This window comes from Emydura macquarii, unplaced genomic scaffold (genome assembly GCF_026122565.2).
Source record: "Emydura macquarii macquarii isolate MOO-44397 ecotype Brisbane River unplaced genomic scaffold, CSIRO-AGI_Emac_v2 contig_2897, whole genome shotgun sequence".
Taxonomy (NCBI): domain Eukaryota; kingdom Metazoa; phylum Chordata; order Testudines; family Chelidae; genus Emydura; species Emydura macquarii.
The window spans coordinates 60,005,043-60,029,168 of NW_027133034.1; the positions used below are offsets into that span (position 1 = coordinate 60,005,043).

Sequence of the window (24,126 nt, forward strand, 5' to 3'; positions counted from 1 at the left end):
TGTTGCAGTCTATGACTTGCCCATTGAAGACACAGGGGAATGGCTTTTTATTTTAATCGTATGTATAGAAATAGGGGTGATATAGAGAGGGAAGGTGAGCAGGGCTGTCCATGAACACGTTTGAAGCCATTTCCTCATACACTAATGCTCTGAGCTTAAAAGCCTTACTGAAGTAGTACACCTGCACCACTAAATGATATATTCTCCTTCCTTAACAGCGGGACTGCTACACAGCAGTGTTTTCTCCTAGAACTCAGCCATGTCTGACAGTGCTGAACACATGTAGTTTGACAGATCTTAATGTGTTCATTGAGCATTCAACAATAGCCATTCCAACTGTTATGGTGAGAGTCAACACATTTCCATTTCTCGTAAAACATCAAGAGAATTTGACACTATGAAATTCAAGTAGCTCTGGACTCCAAGTGAAAAACTGAACACCTCAGCATTCTTTGCAAAATAATACATTTTGAAAGAATCTCATGAACCAAGTCTAAAGAAAAATATGAGAAAAATGAGAAAAATACAAGAGAACTTCCTCCTTTGACTTTTCTAAAGCTTTATTTTGAAGTCATGGGATGGAGGACCCAAATAGGGTAGCTTCCTGTCGAAATCCCTCATATAGAGATTTTAGTTCGCCAATCATATTGCCAAAACCTTGAAATATTTCCTTTAATGGTTATACACAGAATTGTGTGAAAATTCATCATCCATGTAGCGTACATGTCTATTCCTGTAGCTTGGACAGATTGCATTTTCAAAACCCATTGCTTCCCACCTGTTCTGAGATTCTTTTACAATTTCCACATATTTTTCTTCAGATCTGAGCTTGCTGAACTTATTCAGTGTGTCCTCAAATGTCCAGAGGACTTGGAAATGGTCAATTTTCTTTGACTGACGGATTCCAGACGTTGCAGTCTGGATAACTAAGATCCCATGCCATCATAACAGATTGAGGAAGAACATCCAATCCACCAAGAACAGGTTGTTTTTTGCTCAATTTACGTCCTTGCTCCACTGCATTAAGTGACAGTTTCATCATCTAAGCATTCAATTATACTCTGAAAATTTACTATCATTGCCTCAGTGGCTTTCATTTGAGCTGCCCATCTAGTCTCGCAGAGTACCTTTAGATGTAAAGGTCTCCTTCATTCTTCAGAAGCTTGTTCTATTTCATCTGCTGCATTAATCCTGTCTTTAGGGTCCTGAGGTGCATCAAATTCCACCTGTCTTTGCAAAACTGTACTCACGAGTAAGAGTTTGAAGATGAAGATGAAGACTAAAAAGTAATCATCAGTTTTTCCCCATTGATGGTTAGTCTGTGAAATATTTATATATTTCCTGCAAAGTTGTGAAGAAAACCTTTAGGTCTGTACTGGCTTTATCTTCAGCAGCATGAACCAAAAGCAGGTTAATCTGATGTGCTTTGCAATGGTTGTATGGTGCATACACTATCTCCCCTGCCTGAAAGATATTCTCTTATTTTTGCTTGCAATCCTCCATGAGCTCTGGCCATCATAACCCTGGTCAGACATGTATTGGAGATGTAATCCATACTTGCAGAAAAAACTTTAGTTAACTGATCACACAAGGATTCAATATCTGCCTCACTTACTGCCACAAAGCTTACAAAATGCTCTTTTATATCTACTTTTCCTTCAATACAATCAATATTAAAGTGAAACAAAATGGTCATTTGATCAACATGGTTAATATCCATGGTTAAAAAACTTAGCTTCTTTGCAATTAGCAAGTATGTGTCTCCTATTTTCTGATGTTGAGACTTAAGTTCATTAGTAATTGTTTTGCTCAAGTATTTAATTATCTTGGTGTCGCTGACATGTTGGGCAAAAGTTGTATTAGGTCTGGCAAGTAGTTTAATGATGCTCAAGTTACTACCACAACCAGTTGCTCTCTAACATTACATGGTGAATGTGGAAGGGCTAAAATTTTGACTGTGTCAAGCAATATTTTTAGTATTGATTGCCATTTCCTAATATTTTCAGATGCTTGCTTATCAAAACATGTATTGATACGATGACCCTATGAACGATACGAGTATGCTAGCCAATGGACATGCAAACCTTAATGCAGTGCATTTTTCATTCTGTAAAATAAAAATGAAAAATGGCACTTTATTCATTTGGCACATTGGTCCTTTTCAGCCCACTGAAAGCAATCATACAAGCAATTTTTCAGTTATCAAGCTGAATCTTGAAAGCAACTTTTATCAGACTGGGACTTCAAACCTGTATCAGCAGGAAGACTAATTTATCCTACTTCATTAATCAGCTAAAGGGCCTTTAGTTTTTCTCCTTTCAAGTTCATCTACAGGTTTTAAACAATTAGCTTGCCAATCAGCTTTCAAATCTCATAGTTGAGGTTTCAAATCCTGTAACAGGAATATACAGACACACAGGAATGTGAGACTCTTCCTGGAGAACCAACACTAATACAGGAAAATTACCAAAAATAGCTTATTCAAGAAGGGAGTGGGGAAGAAAACTTTTTAAAAAAGGAATGCAGAGACTGGAAAAAAAAAGTTTGCAGGCCTCAGACCTCCAACCTGTAAAGTTCAGCTCTGAAACAGTACCTAAAGAGCCAGTGAAAGTTTTTTTTGTCTGATAATAAGGTATCAAACCACCAGCTCACATAAGCACCATGACCATAGCCAATTGTTATACCCTGCTGGACAACAGTCTGAAAAACTGACTAAGACCTGAAACAATGATTCTCTGAGGACCTATAAATTTAAAGTACTAATTCTAAAGCAATGATCAGGAAGGTGGTATTTCAATCCTTGGAAAATGTTGGGTAGTTAAAAGAATCCACCCTACTTTTTGGGGATGGAAGTAGGGGACATCATCACTCCAAGGAGTGATTCGTGTATTCTAGTAAACAGAAACCAGGAGGGCCAGGAGCATATAAGTAGTTGTACAAAAATATCCAATGTCAGCATCAACAAAGAAGTTCTGTAACATGTGATACCCAGTTGCAGACACCCAGTCTTCCTTTTTTTTTTTTTTTTATTATTAAAGGAAAGACTAAGGTTTGCAGAACCCTCCAGGTTTGAGGGGAGAGATGAGATATGTTAATACAACTGTAGACTAAAGAATGCTTAGGGTTTGTGAAGAGGAAGGGAATGAGCCTAGGAGCAAGCCAGCGCCAAATAAAAATCACAAAAAAATATTCATTTAAATAACTGTACAAAGTGTAATCTTACCTGTAGGACCTCCAAACCCTCCTCTCCTAGAGATAAAGACACTACCAGACTGCTGTCCTCGTTGCTCATTTTCATTATCTGTAGTAATTCATACTCAAAGTAATCAGAAAGTGATTATACAAAGCATAAGAGTTCAAGCCTGAATTAGGCATTTCAACTAAATGAACTAAAAAAAGTGGCAATCCCATCAGGTTATAGTTTCTAAAACTATAATATTCCTAAAAACCTCCCAATCCGCAATACCTGAAGTGAACTTGTTCATTACATTTTAAGTTTCCATATATTTCTGACCATTTCATAACTTGTACCTTCATTTATTTCTAAAATCCTCTGGGAAAGCCCTCTGTCTACTCAAGCAGTAATTGAATTTAATTTTTGCTCCATGACGACCACCAACAGCTGGATACCAAACAACTTACTATGACTTTGTCCAAATCCTCCACGGCCACCTCTGAAACCCCCTGTACCACCTCTTCGTGTGCCAGGACTTTCCGAATAGCTTCCTTCTTGGAAACCTATAATATGGAATAATAGCAATTGAGCACATTAATTCACTATTACTTTTCACTTACTTGTATTTTGCATCTTCAAAGTACTTTTTACAAAAGAGAATAATAAACATAATGATCCCAAATTTACAAGTGGGAAAACTTAGGTGCAGTGAGGTTAAGTGACTTACCCACAGTCTCAAAGAATCAGGTCCTTTTCAGCAAGCTACATTTTATATTCAAGCAAACTTGTAAAACAGCTGTTCTGAAGCAATTACAGCTCTCAAGACAACAAAGATGAAAAGCCAACCTTTCAATTGGTATTCCTTCTTGGTATTACACTGTGACAGATATACAAGTGGAAGGAATTAAGGCCTTGGAGTATTCCTTCTACACTGCACTTGTACATTTGTGGGTTAAGATACACAAACTTCCTACCCTTCAATCTTCCGCTTTGGTACAGATTCTCCAGTGATTAAACCAGAAGACCGAGTCAGATCAGAATACTATACCCATCTCTATCACAGTGCACAACACTTTTAACGCATCACTTGTCTCAGTGTACCGAGGAGGTAATGAAATATTCTGGTTTTATTAACTGTGAATCTGTACTTTTATTTGATTTTACTTGTGAAAAAACCTCTAAGAGCATGGAAGAAAGTGCAGCAGGTAATTTCAGATTTCTGGTACGAAAACTTCTTGTAGAATTAGGGTTTTGTAGGACACCAACAAGAAAATCTTGCTCCACTTTGCAAGGTAAGTGTGGCTGATACTCCTTTCTGCTGTTCACTAGAATATTCCAGACAGGTGAAGAGCACAATTGCTCTACATTCAACATCTATCTAGCAGATGAGCTGTGGGAGAAAGGGATTTCAGATCATTTTACTCTATGACAGTACATACAGGAACATAGGCAAGGTCTTTGGCTGGCAAAACAAAAGGTTCACAATGTCTGGGAATCATACTGTCTGGACCATGCCAAAATTATCAATATCAGTTTAGCACCTGCGGATCTTGCGGAGCACTCTAGGAATCAGTGGGACCAGTGAGTAAGCATACATCAGAGATGACCACATGATTAAGAAAGCATCATAACTGAATCCTGGACTCAGATCTCCCCTGCAAGCAGAAAGCCTGATGGTTGTTTTGCATTGTGACCAGGTCCACTCTCAAGAGTAGCTCCCATCAGAAGAGATGTCCTGGAGGATGAAGTGTCATCTCCCACCCATGATTGGAAAAGAAGAGCTTGCTCAATTAATCTGCTATGCTGTCCTGCAGGCCATCAAAAGGGAGATTTGGTATCTGATGCACTAACTCCATAGTCTGATTGATTCTTGACTTAGAGGGGGATCTCACCCTGTGCTGCAGGTTGACATAGAACATGGTAGGTGTATTGTCCATTGTTATCTGTATAGAACATCCTGTGAAGTGATGGAGAAAACTCACAAGCTTTGCACACTGCTCTGAGTTCCCTCAGACTGAGGTGTGTGTCTCAGGCAGCCCAAAGGCCTTGCACTTGAAGACCTTCCATGTTAATTCCCCACCTCAAGAGCGAGGCATGTAACATTAGATTCTTGGATAGGAGGAGAGGACTCCCCTTTGCAGACTTTTGGGGTCTTTCTACCATTTCAGGGAGGAAAATATTAGTGGAGAACAGAGAGGGGCATATCCACATGATACTTGGTGGGGGCATACATCGACTTCAGCCAGACTTGCTTGTATCCAAAGGAATAGTCTAGCATACAGCATGACAAAGGGCACAAAGCCATGTGCCTAAGTAGCATAAGAAATCCTCACTGTGGTCTCTGGATTAGATTCCAATTGTGCTAAAATGCTCAGGTTCTCCATAGGCAGAAAGACTGTGGACCTGGTCAAGTCCACCACTGGAATCACTGAACAGTAGTTAGGTTGAACACATACTGACTTTCAAGCCCAGGCTATAGAACAAATAGAGAATACAGTGAAAGTCTTCTGATACCAGAAGAGATCTTCCTCGTGCTAGCCAATCATCCAAGACATTTTTCCTCAGCTGTGCCATAACTGCTAACACCTTGGTGAATGCCCTCAATACAGCCATGGCCTTAGAAGAAGGAGCCAGCCTTTTGTTACCCTTTCTTCCAGGGAAAGGCCAAGGCCCCCCAATACAGCCATATGGACAGATGGGTATGGACCTGGTGGATATGCTGTTAGAAACTACGGCCCATGTCCAGAACCTGTCTGGTGCACAAGAGTATGCATCTCAGGATGAGTTCTTAGATCCATTATACAAAGCCAAATAAGGTGGAGGAGAACTTCTAGAAGAATACTTATGGGAGCTTTCCATTCCCTGGCTATTGTCTGACACCAGAGAGGAAGATAACAAGTAGCTTTCAGCAGTGGCACTCTCAACAACTCACCCAAGTGTAGTCTGTGTGCGCCAAGGCCTCGGCATTGTCAGGCGGTCAAGCTTCAGCATAACCACACAAGGCCATGAAGTCTCAGAAGGAGGGGAGGAGGGGAAGGTGAAGCTCTTCTTTGAGCTCTTTGTTCGGAATCTACTCCTAAGATTCCTCGTGACCGGAACCTTTTCTGAGGTCAGATTTGGTTGATCTTGGAGCCGGGACTGAAGATGAAGACACCCACACTCTTGAGCATTAAGATTTTTTTGGCGGAGGAAGGGCAGGAGGGTGACCCAGGGTTCAATGCCAGCCTCATGCACTTGTTCATCAAGTAGATTTGTAACTGGGCTTCTCTGTCCTTTCAAGTCCTGCCATGAGTTCTAATACGTTTGTGTGCAATCATTTTTCCTCTTGGGTCAATAAACCTTAATCTGACAGTGATCCAGATAAGCTCCCCCACCCTACGAGTGATGCATTGGTCACAAGGGTTTTGGTGGGGAGATGGAAAAGAATAGCAATCCCTTGCATACCTGATTAGGATCTTTCCACCAATTCAGGGAAAAAAGGACCTCAGGAGGAACGAACATTGACATGTCTATATGGTGTCTGATTGGTAGGTACACAGACATCAGTCAGCCTTGCATACAGTATAGGTGAAGTCTGATATGCTGCATGATAAATATACAGAAGGCATGTGCCCAAGGAGACTCAAGCAAGTTCTCACTGAGGTATGCAACTGATCCTGCAGTTCAGTGAGGGTGAGAAAGAGTTCAAATCTGTCTTGAGGCAGGTAAGCTCTGACTGTGGTTGAGTGTCACCTCCTTAATGAATTCTATTCTTTTAAGTTAGTATCAAGGATTTTTCATTGTTGATTTTCAGACCCTGCTCATGGAAGAAAGTATCTAATTAACAGTTATCTCCACTTGTTGCTATGGTTTTCCTTGGATCAGCCAGTCTTCAAGATACAAGAAAACTATTATTCCTTGTTTTCTGAGGCAAGCCACCACCACTAGTAGGCATTTGTTGAAAACACTTGGGAATGTGGACAAACTCAAGGGTCAGACTCTGAACTGACAGTTTTATCTTTCTTGAAACTGTAAGTAGTTTGTGCATGGGATATGCGGTGATATGAAAACATCAACATGCAGGTCAAGAGCCACAAACCAGGCATGTGAATCTAATGATGGGATTGAAGGCTAGGGTTATCACACTGAACCTTATGCAACAAATGAAGGTTTGAAGTGCCCTCAGATCCAAGATAGAGCAGCATCCTTTTTTCTTGAGGATTAGAAAACCACTGGAATAAAACCACTTCCCTCTGTATTGAAGCAGTACTTCCTTCCTTGCTTCCAAATAGAAGCAATTCCCCTTCCTGCTGAAATAGTCTCTGAATAGGGATGGGGAAGAGTGTGAGAGATGTGCTGTAATTGTAACAGGTATATCACTAAAATTGTTTCTATAAACCAGACATCTTATGCTACCACATTCCCTGTTGAAAGAGAAAAAACACTGTGGAAAGGCTGCCTCCAAATAGAGGATGGATAGAGATTAAAGATTCATCGCCATTGTTGCAGAGCACATCTCTACATCTTGATGATTGCTTCAAAGTGGTCACAGGATGGGATGTGGATGATGTTGAGGCCACCAAACTCCTCTTTTGAAATCAGTCTTTCCATGGAGGCTCAGTGTACCTCTGGTGGTAAAAGGTACTGGGTGATAGCCTCTACATGTAGAAGGACTGCTTCCCCTGCTTCCTTCTAGAGGTTAGTTTACATACTTCTGGGCTGCACTTTGTTCTCTTGGAAGTCCTTGAACAAATGAAAAGCCTCATCTTTTTTCACGCTAAAAAGAGCAGGACACTAAAAGGGAAAAAATGTTCCACCATAGACTAACTCCCTTGTGATGCTGGAAGGTATAAGTAGAGAATCCTAGCTCCAAACGATTGAAATTTTCATGGAATGGGATGTGATGTCAAAAGCATCCAGAGCTGCCTGAAGGAATATCCTGGTTATGCCCTGTCTCTTGGAAATCAAATATTTAAATTCCTCTATGCCTCTTTCAGTAGTTTGTAAACAAAATCCAAGAATTTATGACAACTCATAAAATTGTATCTTGCTAAGAACAACTGAAAGTTAGTGATCCTAAATTATAGGCTGTCTGATGTAATGCCTAACAAATTAAGCTGTTTTGGCTCTCTATCCCATCATTAAAAGGGATAACCATCTTTAAGGAGGACAGTTTTTAAATCCCAGAGATTTAGGATCAGACAGTGCTAAACCTCCAGGAAAATAAAATCTTGACAAAATAAGCCAAAAAGAACTATAAAACAAATCTCCAACTCATAAGTTATCCTAACTATATTAAGCCTCACGACACTATTATATATACACAATTATCTACATATCTACACTAAGATTAGAAAAAAAAGTGTGTTGAGACATGGACACTGGAGTTCCACCTCACAGCCTGGGGTAGTAAGAAGGAACTGAGGGATAGCTGGGCCCGCTCCACCCTAGATGCCCTCAATAGGAGGGCTTTCATAGTGCATACATCGTCTCATACACCAATAGTGAAAAGGCTGCAATCTAAGCACATGGGTACATGTGCACCAAGAGCAGAATTTATATAGACAATCAAAGAATGTTAGACTCTGTTGGAGATGCAGATGTTCCTTCTGTCATTAGTGTCACTTCACCTTTGTTACATAATCTCCTCTCCTTGAAAGCACTCTGTTTCTTGATTGGCCATCTTCAGTATATTCTTCATGGCAATGCATTAAAATGATAATTTAAACAATTAAACTTATTAGGTCACTGTGCTGTGCTTAAGTGCACACATTACTAAGGATTTTGGATCTCAGCCTTCAAAGTATTAAACTGGGTTGAAAGGTACACATTAACAGCTAATGTAACTGTATCAGACAAACAAATAGTAAATTATTTGCAACACACTAATCACTTGTCACTGCATAGCAACCAATTTACCACAGCCTTACTGCATTCAGATCCCACTATCAATAAACACTGGAAGCTGATGCAAGCAGCATTAACACACAAGTGTTCCTGCCAAAAACTGATGGTTTAATTTAATTGTGTGTTACAAGTTTGCAGAGTAGGTGGGATGGACTGAAAATTAGGCCTGAAAGGGCTATGACCACTCCATCACTACAGTCAACCAGAATAATATAATTAGTGAAATCGTTCTAAGAGACTTTCCTTTATAGCTGGCTTTAGTAAGTGAACAATTATACTGACAGATATGCTTGGTTCCTTCTTCCTATTAGTAATTTAATTAAAAAATAACCACCCACTTTTACAATGTTATTCTTCGGTTTAAACTGTTGTAGAATACATGCTTACGTTCGAAATAAGACTTGCCAAGTATGTAACAACATTTTAAGTTTACACATAGTTAGCTTTTCCCTTAAGCAGAAATAGTGGAAGGTGCAAAATTTGAAATGGAAAATTAGTTATCTAATATTTATCTGTTTTTAATAGGACTGAGCTCTTCCCTCAGTGACAGAAAATGGAGTTGTACTTGTCTTCCTGAAAATACTGAAGGCAACTCAGACTCATGCATGAGGTTCTGCATCACATCTATTTTGTTCTCTCAGAGTTTAGTAGAAATAATTTTGTAGAGGTACCTGAAGGACTTAGCTGGGGTGGGTTGTGGAAAGATCAGCACCCAGAAAGAACAGGTAACATGTTCTTCATTCTGGATCCTGAGCTCTTCCTACTTCCAGGTGTCTGACTAACAAAATACATAGGAAAGGAGAAATAGAAACATCACATTCCCTCCTTTTTCCCTAAAAATCAGTAGTATTCTATTCTGAGACTATCCCTTGAAGCACATTCCTGCTAAAGCATGCTTTTGCAAAGCAGTGAAGATCAAGCCCAGAATTTTAGAGATTTCAACTCAGGTGGCTGACAACTTTTCTACTAAGAAGGCTAATGTGGAATACACTAAATGGGTTCTAATAGCTTATGGAATTGGTTAATTAGGGGTTGAATGTGCTTGAGTGACAGCATTTGATTTTTCCTAGTTTTGGAAAACCCGGCCCTTGGATGTTTTCAAGTACTGGTATTTAAGGTGGATGTAAAAGGAGGTGATTTTTTCTGAATTGATTGGATCTAAATAAGTTCCATTTCAACTTCTTTTTACACAGCAGGTACTTTTTCTTTCAGGTATTGAAACTCTGGGTAATAATGAAGAGTAAAATGAATAAGATCAGAAGATCTAGGAACTTCAAATGAAGACTGATGGATACCTTCCACAATGCTTAAGTGGACTGGATTTGGCAAATATTCCTCTCAGGAAGATAGGCTCTTTCATCAAACCAGAAACAAGGTGCAATTGTTTTTGTTTGTTTACAGTAAAGGAATTAACCATTGGAATACCTTTACAAGGGATGTGGTGGATTCTCCTTCCATCTAATCTTTAAGCAAGACTGGATATTTTTACCTAAAAGATACACGCCTTTGATTCAAACAAGTTATTGGATTTGATCTAGGGTTACTGGATGAATTTTTTTTTTTTTTTTTTTTTTGGCATGAGGTCACACTTGATGATCACAATGGTCCATTTAGGCCTTAAAACTATTTACTTATCTTGATTCCTAGGAGGATAATCCTCTGAGGGAAGAACACAGAGCTATTTTAAGTAAATCAACAAGCATGCATGCTGAAGTAAAGGTCACTTTCTACAAGGTCACTGTGGACAGTGCGCCTCTGACTAATAAATTTGAGTCCCTAAAGTCCCTTAAAGTCCTAAGAATATCTTGCTGAAGATGCTAGGGGTTGACAGACCTAACCGTACCTTTTTCTGTTGATAATGGTAATTTTCACAAGTAGACTAGGCATAAACAAGCTATTTGCAAATTCCATTTTAAACCTAAACTTCTACCAGATCTACCAATACTAGACGGTCTTCCTGAAAGACTGCAGACAGTATGAAAGCTGGGGTCTCCATCTTGAATTTTATCTTAATTGATCTATTCAGCCTCTTGTGGTCTCAGACAACCTCAACTCCCCTGATTTTTTTTTTTTTTTTTTTTTTTTAAACAGTTATAAAAAACTATGATGAGCCCTTGAACTTTTTGACCTGAGGCACAGATTTTACTGCTACGAACTTTAGGATGCGCAAGGTTTTTGTTTTTTTTAAAAAGGCAAGTGTCATGTTTCATCTTGAATTTAGAGAGGGTTGTGGAAAAATATGGGGGAAAAAAACTGTTTTCAGCATGAATACTGCTATCTCCACTTCTCACTTGCCTGAAATAAATTAGGACCACATACTCAGTGGGCTATCCTTTCCCTCAGACCTATTTCTGGAGGGACACAGACACAAATGGAATCATATTGTTGGCAGAATCTGAAAGTAGTATTGATCTATTCTCTGATCAAAGTCTGTCGATTCAGATTTTATCCCAGAAAAGTGGAGCTCCTTCTCTCGTAGCTCTCTTGTAGGTATTTAAGATACATATAGGGTCACCATTACCATACCAATTCAAGCATCTCTCTCTTTTTATCCTCAGCAACCTGTGAGTTAGGGAAGTACTGTTATACCCATTTTACAGATGAGGAAGTGAAGGGCAAAGCCCCAGTGATTTCCCCATGGTCACACCAGAAGTCTGCGGCAGAACAAAGAATTGAACCTATACCTGGAGTGCCCCAAAAGTTTGCACCTTAACCACTAAACCATTCCTCCTCTCCCCGAACAAAAGCAGCTTTTATCCATCTGAGCAATCATAATCCTTCTTGGATTTCTTCAGAGTGACTGAATGCTTAGGTCCTGAGTGGTGGCAGCTACCACCTTTATGAAGCTTCTCTCCAAAGAGGATTCTACCTGAGAATTTTCAAGCAGAGGATTTGATGTGAACTATTAACTACTATCCAGAGCCACTATGGTCTTTGCTGCCAGTCTTGAGTCTTCAGCAGCTGGGCATATTTTCTTCAGTACAGATTTAAGTTTCTCATGGTTCTGAAAGTACAGGTTCTTTTGGCTGTTGCACCAGGACAATGGGGTTCTAGTCAATCACGTGGTTCCCAGTGAATCCCTGATGAAGCTTTAAAGGATGTCCAAGGATGTCTATTTTTCTGTTTATAAGGCTTTTTGGGAAGATATCACCCTCAGCAGGAATTGTTATATCCTTTGCTAGGTACGCTACTACTTCAACCCTAAGGATGATGATGTACAGATACCGTCTGGGCCTCCAAGACCCTGTAGAATTTGAGAGTTTGTCAACAGATCTTTTTCCCTTAGTCAGGAATTTCCCACTCTTCCCCAATAATTTTCACAGGATGAAAATAAAAGGATGGCAAATTTTGTCACTTTTGGATGGGAGATATTCTCTCTTAGGTTTCGCATACTAATACTTTCTCTTTGGTTAGATCTCCATGGTGGTCACCATTCCTCTTTTGCCACAATGGGGATGAGATGAAACAGGGAGCGCAACAGGTCATTATGCTCTAGAACAAAGCTTCAGAAGATTCTGCCCCATGCAGTAGAAGGAGATCATAGGAAGAAAGATTTGGCTTGTTGCTGCCCCAAAATCAGATTTAATAGCTAGCGCTGCAATAGATAAGTTGGGAGTGCTAAACAGCCACAGACAGAATCTGTCATAAAGGTTGAGAGAGAATGGCTGTCTGAACTGCACTGGTTACTTGTAGGAAGAGACGCACAAGCCACATGTCTGGAGAAAAGTTCAGGATCCAGAAAAATGAGTGGACAAATCCTGAAAATGACGACATGCAGCTAATTTACAGTTACAGCAGAAAGCTACATTCACTCTGGATTTGATTCAAAACAGGACAGACAAGCACTATACCTGCCTATCACAAGGAACGTCCTCTGAATCCCAATCTTCACAGTTCACTTTTAAAAGTCAGAAATATTCTTTTTTCTGATGAGCATTAGCTTCGTTTTATGCTTTTCTTCAGCCAACAATTATGACATGTTTTTGCTGAAAGGTTACATTTTATTGCAGTGTGGAACAGGGAGCTTTCTCCAAGTTTACTGCTAAACTATCTTCCTCTGATATATTAACTTTTTTGTCCAGATTAAGAACAGTTTTATACTTAAGATTAGTCCTACGAAAAACCACCTTTTTAGCATGTGTAAAAATGTCTTGGCCTTTTAGTTTAAACATTTAATAGAAATGAAAACACTAGCATCACAGAAATGTCAACACAAACTCTTTAAGAAGGAACTCTGACATACTTTTAATAGGAATTACAAAATACACTGCATAAAACACTTCACTAATTGCCCTGTAAAATATTTTAGCATGTGATCATATCGACACACCAAAATAATGTCAGGCACCACCATATCAAACCACCTACTATACTGGAAAGAGATTGACTGAAACCTATTATGGGTCAGCATGAAACTTCTCTACAATATGTAGACATGTACTAATGGTAAATTATGCTACAAAAACACAGAATGGAAGAATCAAGCTTACCTCTCTCAAATCCAGAATTTCTTCTTTCTTCAAATTTATTTACTAGTGCAGCTATAGGGAATAACAGACAAATAACTATAGTAGAAGAATCAACACAGGTATTACCACAGAGTCATACTGATAGTGTTTAAAAGTTAGAAGGGACCATTATGAACTAGTCTAACTACTTGGATAGCCCAGACCACAGAACCTCACCCAATCATCAGAAAGAAATATTAGGTCCAGAGTAACCTGAACTTGGAGGCCTTTTTCAGACCCTGCCACATTAGAGGTACTGAAGACAAATCAAACTTGATTTTGGCCTGGCAATCAAGAATACAGCATTCCCAACATCGTATGAAAAAGTGGGTGGTTTGGGGGGCAGGGGGAGGTGTTTGTTGGGGGGGGTTGTTGTTTTTGGTGGGGGGGGAGGGGAGTTGGAAGTAGACAAGTCTATAACATGTCAGCTCCATTTTTGGAGATCAACTCTAAAATCTTTGTCCTTCAGAGATCACTCTCCCAGGTATAATCTATATAAGGAGCACCACATCTCAACTGACACATTCCATTTTCATCCATGAGAACAGCAATAGTCTCCCTTGATGCTTTTGCATCTAGTAACTTCCCAGCAATTGATGCCTGCCACTACTGCTGTATTATCTGTTCTTAAAAGCATGTGTTTACCTTTTTTGCATGGGTGTATCAGGGTAATGAGGGCTAATCTGACTGCTTAAATTGTTTACCGCAAGTCGCAAGGGGACCTAATTCCATGAATGAAACTGACATTTGTCCATTTCAATGCCTCAGTTCAGCAGCAGTTGAGCAATTTAAAATTATTAATTTCACAATGTTCTTTACAGCTTTGACAAATACAGCAGCAGATGCAGCCACTGTATTTAAAGAATTCAGTTTGTTAAGACTTCAAAATATTATAAAGAATCTAAAATCCGGTAATATTGCAGCCCCCATTAAAAGTCATAAAAGTTTAAAGAAAAGCAGTAAGTTCTAGAAAGCTCTCTTCACCCCCACTTCATATTTTACAAATTTCCATTTAGGCTGAAATTCCATTATGGTTTAATTTCAACAAAAAGTCATTCAAGTCAATTTTGGCATTAGATGAGCATGGAAAAAAGCATGAGTATTAAAAGAAACGCATCCCTCATTGGGCTCCATCCTCTGTTCTCGTCTTTGTCTAAACCATATATATCTTCTTATCCATGTAACCTGTTCAGTAACAGATTACTCAAATCTACCTCTACCCTGGAACTGTCCTCCCTTTGGCCAAACTCACATCTTGGCCTGTCTTTCTGACATCTCCTCATAGTCTTTCAACTCAGTCTCAACATCAACACCCTCAACCCAATCATCCAGGCTCACGTTATCGGTGTCATGTTGCACCCTCTCACTATACCTACACAACCAGGTGTTGTCAAAAACAAAACAAAAAATCTCTTACAAAAGATCCAAGACTCGACATACAGCATTTAACATAGTGACATCTCAATTGATTCCTATATGCCTAATAAAAACTAAAATAAAGTGAAGTATTTTCTCTCCATATGAACAAAACTCTACCATGTTATCACCTTATGTCTTGATTCCTAATCTGTCCAAGTGTTCTGCAACCTTGTTCCTACATTTAAGAGATTTCCATTAATCTCTTCTTGGCTACATCACCCTCTTCTAAGTGTGAATGACTCCACTGACTCCCCATCTCCTCCACATCAGACATCAGCTTCCCTTCTTTAAGGCCTTTTACCACTTAACCCTGTCCTAGCTAGCTGTTCTTTTAGCTTATTGCAACTTCAACCACCTTTGCTCCACACTAAGGCTCCCAGTTTCTGTCAACTCCAGTTAGCACAAAAGTATTTGAAGGAGGAGCTTTCTCCAGTATAGCTCCAATGCATGGGAAAACCTCTCTGAGAAATAGTAAGAAATTACCACCTCATCCTCTTTCAAATCTCTGCAGACTTCTCTGTTGTATTGCCTAAAAAACCCTGCTTAATGACTAACTCAACAAATGGCAAACAGACTCTGTTGGTGAAAATCTACCTATTTCACTGAAACCTCTTCCTCTTCCTTCACCCCACTGCATGTTTTGATCACTTGTTGCATTATATATTACCATAAACCAAGACTAAGCTCTTTGAGGCAGGGACTCTCTAATTCTTGTCTGTACAGCATCAAGTACAATTGCATTCTTATTCCCAATTAGGGTCTCTAGGATCTACTATAATACAAATAAATAATTCTAGTTCTCCTGCATTAAATATTTTCTGCCAATGTATTTGTTGTTTTCCCACTTTCCCAATCTTCCACCTTCCAGTAATTTGTTTCTACTGCAGCAAAGATGGATTCATGAAAAAACACTACTTGGGAAGGGAAAACTCCTACAACAGGAAGAAGCCATTTACATACTAACCTGCATGTGTACAATTGCACTTTCCCAGCAATGTGTTATTAAAACCTATTATGCATTAATGATTTTTTCAGATGACCAGGAAACTACCACCATGTAGGGTGCAAATTTGATCACATTGATTAAAATGTGGACACTGAGTCATATAGCTCTTCTAAAGGTAAAGAAATAAAAACACATTAGCTCCTAGAGTAATAAAACATACTGCACTGTTAGCAGTACTTTCCATGCGAAGTACAATGAATGCCCAACACTGCAACCAACAGATTTTTAATGGCAACCAGTGCAAATGAAGTATCTGAGAGCTATGTTACACTGACAAAGAAATATTAAATTAACTTATTTGAAAACTGAAGCAAATGAAAGAAGATACCTGGACTTTGTCACAAGACAAAAAGTAATTAAAGAGGCTAGTTCTCAAAAAGCTTTCACACTAAGCTGCAATTATTTCCTACAGACATCTACAACAACACTCAAGAATAGCACTAATAAGTATTAGCATTTACAAAAGAAGTTAAATTTCTTCTGCCCCTAATCAGCAAGGACAAATTTATTTAAACAAGTACAAAAATCAATTTGGAAAAGCAAAAGTTTTGGGGCACCAGTACCAAGGCCTTTGTTCTTAATTCCAAGTTAAGAATTTACATGAATATAAAATGATTTTAAACAAACATTAGATAATACAAACCTACCTCTGTTCCCAAAATTCCTTCCAGTACCAAACCCACCCCGCATGGGTTGACTTCTGTTAGGTACCACACTAGCATCTGAGGGAAAAACAAAATCAATTACGGATTCAGATATCAATACATTAAGTTTTTCAATTCCAAAATATCCAAGTTAGGACTAGACTATACCTGCAGCCATTAGATAAGATACCAACACTCAATAACCTAGTTACTAGCTATGGCTAAGAAATTCTGCCCTTAGTCACAATATAGTAATGCACAGATGTTCCATACTGGTCTTGTAAGGCATCAGACACTTTTGATACAGAAAACTATACTAGATATATTGATAGTCTGTTCTCAAATTAATTTTGTTCTAAACTAGCAAATTCAAAGTTGTTTACATGAAGTTGTCACTGGAGACATTTACTTTAAATGGCCATTCCCAGACAAGATATACCAACAAATATGACTTCTGGATAAATTGGAGTCATTTGTGCATGAAAGAGTGAAAGAAAATTAATCTCAATCTATAAAGATACAAAATGTGCATAACCAGAGTACTAAAATCTGGATTCTGTTATGTGTTAAGTTGCTATCACTAGATATTTTCATGCTTTTACTAATTACAAGAACACAGCTCCTAATACATATTGTCTTAAATTATTCACCCTATCCCTACTCTATGATAAAATATAATGTTATTGGCGTAATTATTTCAAAATATTTTTTAAAGAAATCTCATCTAGATTTATTCATAATAATTCAAAAGAAAAAAGAAAGCAGAACAAAATCTCATTACTTCACTATTGGAATGGAGACTCACTGCATGCTTTAAACTGCAAGCAAGCATAAAAAGCTAATGATATTACATTACAAGATATACTTTTTCATTAGTAGTTTAGCTTTATAGTAACAGTGTACATATGCAAAAAATCACTATAATACATTCTGTGGAAGTAATGAATTCTAGGGTCTTCACGATAGACACCAATGTTATGTCTACTACATTTTGTTTTCTCCAGGTTTCTCACTTCACTAGTCTGAATTATAACATAGTTCTACATATTAAATGGAACGCAACTTGAAAAATAGTTTTAGCTGTTATATTCATTCCAATCTCTCTGAAGAGGTTTCGGAAATGCTTCTCTTCCCTGTTGCTATTTGAAAGATTCAGAAAACAAAGGAAACTGACTTAGCTGACCACCTGGGAAATCAAAACAAGCCTATTAAATGCATAAAAAAGTTCCCCCATCAAGCTGGTTATAATTAAGTGTTTCTAACAACATTAGCAGATAACTGAAAGTAATATTTACATTGGAGTCCTTTTAACTGATTCAATTTTTGAAGCTACATTATTCCAAAAAGACTGCCCAGAGACAAAATAAAACTTGTGTTTTCAGCTCATAATCTAATCTGTAGATTATGTAATAATTTATGTATTGCTTAATTCTCAGTTTTCACTTTGAGGATTGAGAGGTTCTTGTCCCAAGATCAGGCCCAGTATTATTTAAATTATATAATTGGGAACCCTGATGCGCACAGTTACAACACTCACACTATAGAAACTCTTCTATAATTACAAATAATTTATTAATACCTTTAGCAGTCACAAACACCCCAACTCAGTAAGACAGATACTACAGAATGTGCATCTGCACATCCATATACTCACACCATTCCTTTAGAACATGAAATTAGTCATCTTCCTCATCACTCATCTTCCCCTTCATCACCAGGGGCCATCATTCTGGCCCCTCCCAAGAGCTACCTCTCTTTCTCCTACCTCCCCCAGGCTAGAATGTAACTTTTATAACATGATACGCTGACCCCATTATGTTTGATGCAAATTCAGTAGGGGATTTTTCCCCTTTTCCTTATTTGTATTTTCTCACTTTACTAGTGTTGGATTGTTCTTATCCTTTAGGTAGTATATCAATGATCTCAACTTATCACATACATCAATTCATTACCATGGTCCTCGTGGTTAGATATCTGCAGATGTAGCTCATGTACCCGATAGGTACGTCAACCTGTTGCCATACCACTCTTGTGGTTGGATCATGTAGTTGTGGTTCGAAATTCTTCTTAAAACACTTTATTTTCAGCTCCCAAATACTTGGGTTTTCTGTGGAGCCATTTATCTGCTTAAAATTTATCTGTACAAAGTTCACAGGCCTCACGCCTTATGCTAACTTGCTGAAGCTAATGTCTTACAATGTACGGCCTGTACTTACCTGGCATTACTGCTGAATATAATAGAAAGCAGTGAATATAAAGTCAAGCTGGCCCCATGGGCTACAAACCGCAGAGGGAATTAGTTAACTAGCATTTCAATTAGTTGAAAAGTCATTCTGGGTATGTCTACACTGCAATCAAAAACTCAGCTCACAGGGCTCAGGCTATAATTGCAGTGTAGATGTTCAGACTCCAGGCTCTAGGACCACATGGGAGAGTCCCAGACCTTGGGCTGCAGCCCAAGTCAGAATGTCTATACCACAATTAAACAGCCTTTTAGCTCAAGCCCCGCAAGCCCAAGTGAGTTAGCACAGGTCACCTGCAGGTGTCTAACTACAGTGTAGACATGCCCTTAGAATCAGACTGCAGTGGAAAGTGCTATGTCTATTTGCAACAGGTTATCCAGTAATTACATTTTGCATTTTTCTGGCCTCATCTTTCATCCAAGGAAGTTATGTTTCCATTCTATTTCTCTCCTGGGGCTTACCTAGCTGCTTAACCAAAGGAACTCTAAGATCTTATGGTGTTTTGAGCCTCAGAAAGAGATAGAGCAGAGTATTAGATAGGCCCACTACTGATCACATCACCTTATGGCAAATACAAATGCCAGAAATATTCCTGTCAGTTGCTTTGACTGTAGAAACTGAAGCTTTCACAAACAAAAGCCAATTCTGGACAACCAACAGTAGCACACCAGAGATCCTTGTGCCCATCTAGCAGTCAGTTCAGATAAGCGGTTTATAATTCTGCTACTGGTCCCTAATGGACTTAGTCCCAGATTTTAAGAGGTGTTTAAGCATTACTCTACTCAGTACTGCAACACCAAACTGACTAATGAACCCGTCTCATTTTCAAACATCTACAGACTCCACACCTGAAGACCCAACCCTCTTTGTATCTAAGAGCCAATGTTGGAGCACAGTTCTGTTTAAACAGGAATAGCACTGGGTGCTTAGGTAGTAAAGCTGTTTTGCTGGGCATAATAGGTGGGCAGGTGTGCACCAATAAGAATGGCGGAGTCCCGGCTTTCTCTGGTCTTGGCAAACTCCAGCTTCAATAAGTAACTGCTAGGGTTTACTCTTCTAGATACTCTGGGCTATCCTTGGGCTGGACTTATGGGGGTGGAGGTTCTCTGTGGAATGCCTCTATTAAGGCGTGGAAATGACCTTAAACATGGAATATGAGAGAACACAATGTGCAAAACAGACTACAATCCTGGATAGTCTTCAACATTGTTCTACCCCACTGGCAGCACATGAAGCAAAAGAGCAGTCTTCATTTCTCCTTAGGGAGCACATGCATCAAGGGAAAGCAGAACCAACAGAGAAACAAATGTCAAACTGAAATAGGCACCAAACCACAAAACAAAAATTCAGCACTAAATCACTGAATCAGTACAGGCACCAGTTGCTATAAGAAGTTATAAAACCACAAATTGTGGTGGCACAAACACTATAAACTTCAGCATTGATGTGATGAAAGCCTTAGCACTCAGGAACATGAGCAAAGGAAATCACTTTGGCAGTACCAACTTACTATAAAATCAGGGTACAGAGAAAAGCATTAAATAAGATGCACTGGGCACCAAAAATTGATTTGTATCTAAGTACAGATGCAGGCTTCCAAATGCCTGAGGTAACAAAGTTAGAACAAGTGCATGAAGTGTTTCGTATATCCCATTTAAGAAAGATGGTACTGAGATCTGGAAGAGTTGTAGCAATAGCTGCTAAAGTATATTCACTAACTTCATTCAAGCATCAACTAACTGGATTATATGGAGATCATCTATGCTTATCTGGGGATAATGCAATTTGCTATTAGCAATCAAAAGATTGCCCACAATGGCATGTAGTCAATCTCATCATATTACTTCCTCCATAAACTTATCAAGCTCAGTCTTAAAGCCAGTTGGGCTTTTTGCTCACACTGCTCCCCTTGAAAGGCTGCTCCAGAACTTCACTCCTCTGATGGTTTGAAACCTTTGTTTAATTTCAAACCTAAACTTATTGATGGCCAATATCTGCTTGTTCTTGTGTTCACATTGGTGCTTAACTTAACTCCACTCCCTCCCTGGTATTTATCCCCCTAATGTATTTCAGAGAGCAATCATATCTCCCCTCAGCCTTCCTTTGGTTAGGCTAAACAAGCCAAGTTCTTTGGTAGGTTTTCAATTCCTCTGATCATCCTAGAAGCCCTTCTCTGAACCTTTTCCAGTTTGAATTCATGTTTCTTAAACATGACAGGCCAGAATAGCACATAGTATTCCAGATGAAGTCTCACCAGTCCCTTGTATAATGCTACCAAAACATCCCTATCTCTACTGAAACAACCTCAACTGATATCCTAGGATTGTATTAGCCTTTTTCACAGCCGCATCACACATGCATGACCTTGCACTTTGAACTATTACATTTCATCCCATTTCTATTACTCCAGTTTCTAAGGTCATCCAGATCTTCTTGCATGATATTCTGGTCCTCCTCCATTCAGGCAACATCTTCCAACTTTGCATCATTTGCAAATATTAGCACATTTACATTTTTTATGCCAAAGTCATTAATAAAAATCTTAAATAAGATTGGTTTTGGGACCAATCCACTAGTAACCTTCCTCCAGCTTCACCATTCAGTGTTGTAGTCTCCCCTTTAACTAGCTCCTTATCCACCTTTCAATTCTCATTAATTCCCATCTTCTCCAATTTTTAAATAGTAATTTCCCATGTGCAACCACATCAAATGCCTTACTGAAATCTAGGTAGATTAAATCTACTGCATTTCCTTTGTCTAAAAAATCAGTTATCTTCTCAAACAAAGAGATCAGGTTGGCCTGGCACAATCTACCTTTTGTAAAATCAGGTTGTATTTTATTCCAATTACTGTTTACCTCTTTGTCCTTAACTATTTTCTTTTTCAAAATTTGTTCCAAGATCTTGTATCCAATTGAGGTCAAATTAACAGGCCTGTGGTTTCCCAGATCACTTTCCTCCTCCCCCCTCTCTTAAAAATAGGTACTATTAGCAATTCTCCATTTTCATAGAGAACAGCCCCCAAGTTTATGGATTCATTAAAAACCTTGCTATTGGGTTTGCAATTTCATGTGCCAGTTTCTTCACTATTCTTGGATGGGGATTATCCAGGCCTCCCAATTTGGTTCTATTAAGCTATTTGAGTTTGACTTCCACCTCAGATGAGGTAATTTCTACTTCCATATCCTCATTTCCATTAGCCACCCTGCCGTTACCTCTAAGCTACTCATTACCCTTATTAAAACTGAGGCAAAGTAGTTTAGGTATTCGGCCAGGCCTAGATTATCTTTAATCTCCACCCTATGCTCAGTGTTTAGTGGTTTCACTACTTCTTTCCTCGTTTTCTTTTTGTTTATATACCTATAGAACCTTTCACTATTGGTTTTAATTTCCTTTGCAAGGTCCAATTCAGCTTAGCTTTTAGCAGTTCTCACTTTTCCCCAACACTTTCTGACCTTCAAATAGCAATTTTTCTTGCTGATACATCCCATCTTCCATTCCTCAAGGCTGTTTCAGATGCCTAATCATCCAGGTTGGTCTGCAACTGTTCCCTACAAATTTTTTCCCCTTGCTTGGGATGCAGGCTTCAGATACTTGAAGTCAGTGTTGCAGAAACTAATTCCAAGCCTCCTCCACATTCAGATCCCTGAGTTCTTCAGTCCAGTCCCCTTCCCTAACTAATTCCCTTAATTTTTTTTTAAGTTTCCCCTTTTGAAATTAAGAACCTTAGATCTATTTTCATGTTTCCTTCCATTTAGCATGTTGCCACCCCTCTAAGGGAATGTGCCCTAAGTCATGGTCACAGGCTTTTAAATGAGGTCACAACTGGATGTGCACACAGCTTGAAAAGCTTTAGAGACCACATAAAACTTTTTTAGATATTTGTTCATCTTGAAGAGAAAATAATGTGTAAGTCATTTTTTCTTCAGAATAAAAAAATAGCAGGAACAAAATTTCCTTCATTTTATATGGTTCTGGCACCACTGCTCTACCTCCTACATTTTAGCAGGGCCAAAACCATTTCCCTTAAATCTCATGAGATGGCAGTCTATAAAGAAAACGGTTTGGAAGACGGTTGGGTTCTGACACAACCTTGCCCTGAGGGGCATATCTAGTTCATTTTCTGACAACCAGCAGCCCAAGGAAATAACCAGGAATGCTGACAAAAATGGGAAGAGGACTGAACAGTCAATGAAACCAGTCCGGCATATCTTTAGACACATTGCCATGACAGCCCTGCCCAACAGCAAATCCCTCATTATAACTTTCCTTTGCTACGATGCCTACAAAAAACATAAGTTAAGCCATTAGTGCACTGATACCATTGCCAGTCATACTGACTAATACTGTCTGTATGTACTCCCCAATCTTTTATTGTACCCGTCAGTCTGTTTGTAACCATCTTTTGTCTTCGGCTTAGACTGTAAACTCTATGGCACAAGGACCATCTTCATTCTGTGTTTATACACAGTGGGGTCCTGGTCCACAATTAGAGCTCCTCAGTACTATGGTATTAGAAATACAACCTCTGACCTCTTTAATGAGATCTGAGCTAGAGCTGGGCAAATAGTGGATTTTTCAGTTTACGAGCCATTTTGCAAAATTGAAAAAACGTCAGTTTCAATCAAAACAAACATTTTCTGAAATTTTTGGCAAATCAATCCATCTAACACATGTCAAAACAAAACATTGAGTTTCTACTTTCAGATATTTTGAAAAGAGGTAAGTATTTACAAAATGAGGGTAATAGGGAGATGCTACTGCCTCCATTATAAGTTTAAGCCCAGCAGTTAAGGAACTCCCCATCATGGAGTGTCACTGGTCTAGGAACAGAGTGAGAATGACTCTTATAGCCTGGTAGTCAGGGTGCTTACCCAGGATGTAGGAGACCTGGGGTCAAGTCCCTGCTCCGATGACTAAGTCTTTTGAAAAAAATAGAACAGTTTCAAGAGACTAAGAAAGGACCATACCTGAATATCCTATAGCCCAATCGCTAACGCACAATCCTACAACGAGGATGACGAGTTCTAATCCCCTTTCCATATCAGGCACAGAGGAACTGAACCTAGATCTCCCACATCTCAGGTAAGTGCCCTAACCACTGAGCTAAAGGTTAGAGGGCAGTACCACCACGTGCTCCTGGTTTATGAATCCTTTGCTTTTATTAAAATGACATGAGTGTCAAAACATTTCATTTTGACATTTAGAAAATGTTTTTGACTTTTAGTTTGGACAAAACATTTCAA

General features: G+C 38.9%; 1 protein-coding gene across 2 annotated transcripts in view; it reads right to left on the reverse strand.

Moving 5' to 3' along the window:
• The window catches only part of DDX4 (DEAD-box helicase 4), a 101,978-nt gene that overhangs the window by 62,968 nt on the left and 14,884 nt on the right, over window positions 1-24,126 (reverse strand). For both annotated transcript variants that reach the window (XM_067568845.1, XM_067568846.1), the window contains exons 4-7: window positions 16,642-16,716; window positions 13,552-13,602; window positions 3,643-3,738; window positions 3,224-3,301 (exon numbers count right to left, since the gene is read on the reverse strand). In XM_067568845.1, coding sequence (XP_067424946.1) covers window positions 3,224-3,301; window positions 3,643-3,738; window positions 13,552-13,602; window positions 16,642-16,716 — 300 coding nt within the window. The remainder of the gene's footprint in view (window positions 1-3,223; window positions 3,302-3,642; window positions 3,739-13,551; window positions 13,603-16,641; window positions 16,717-24,126) is intronic.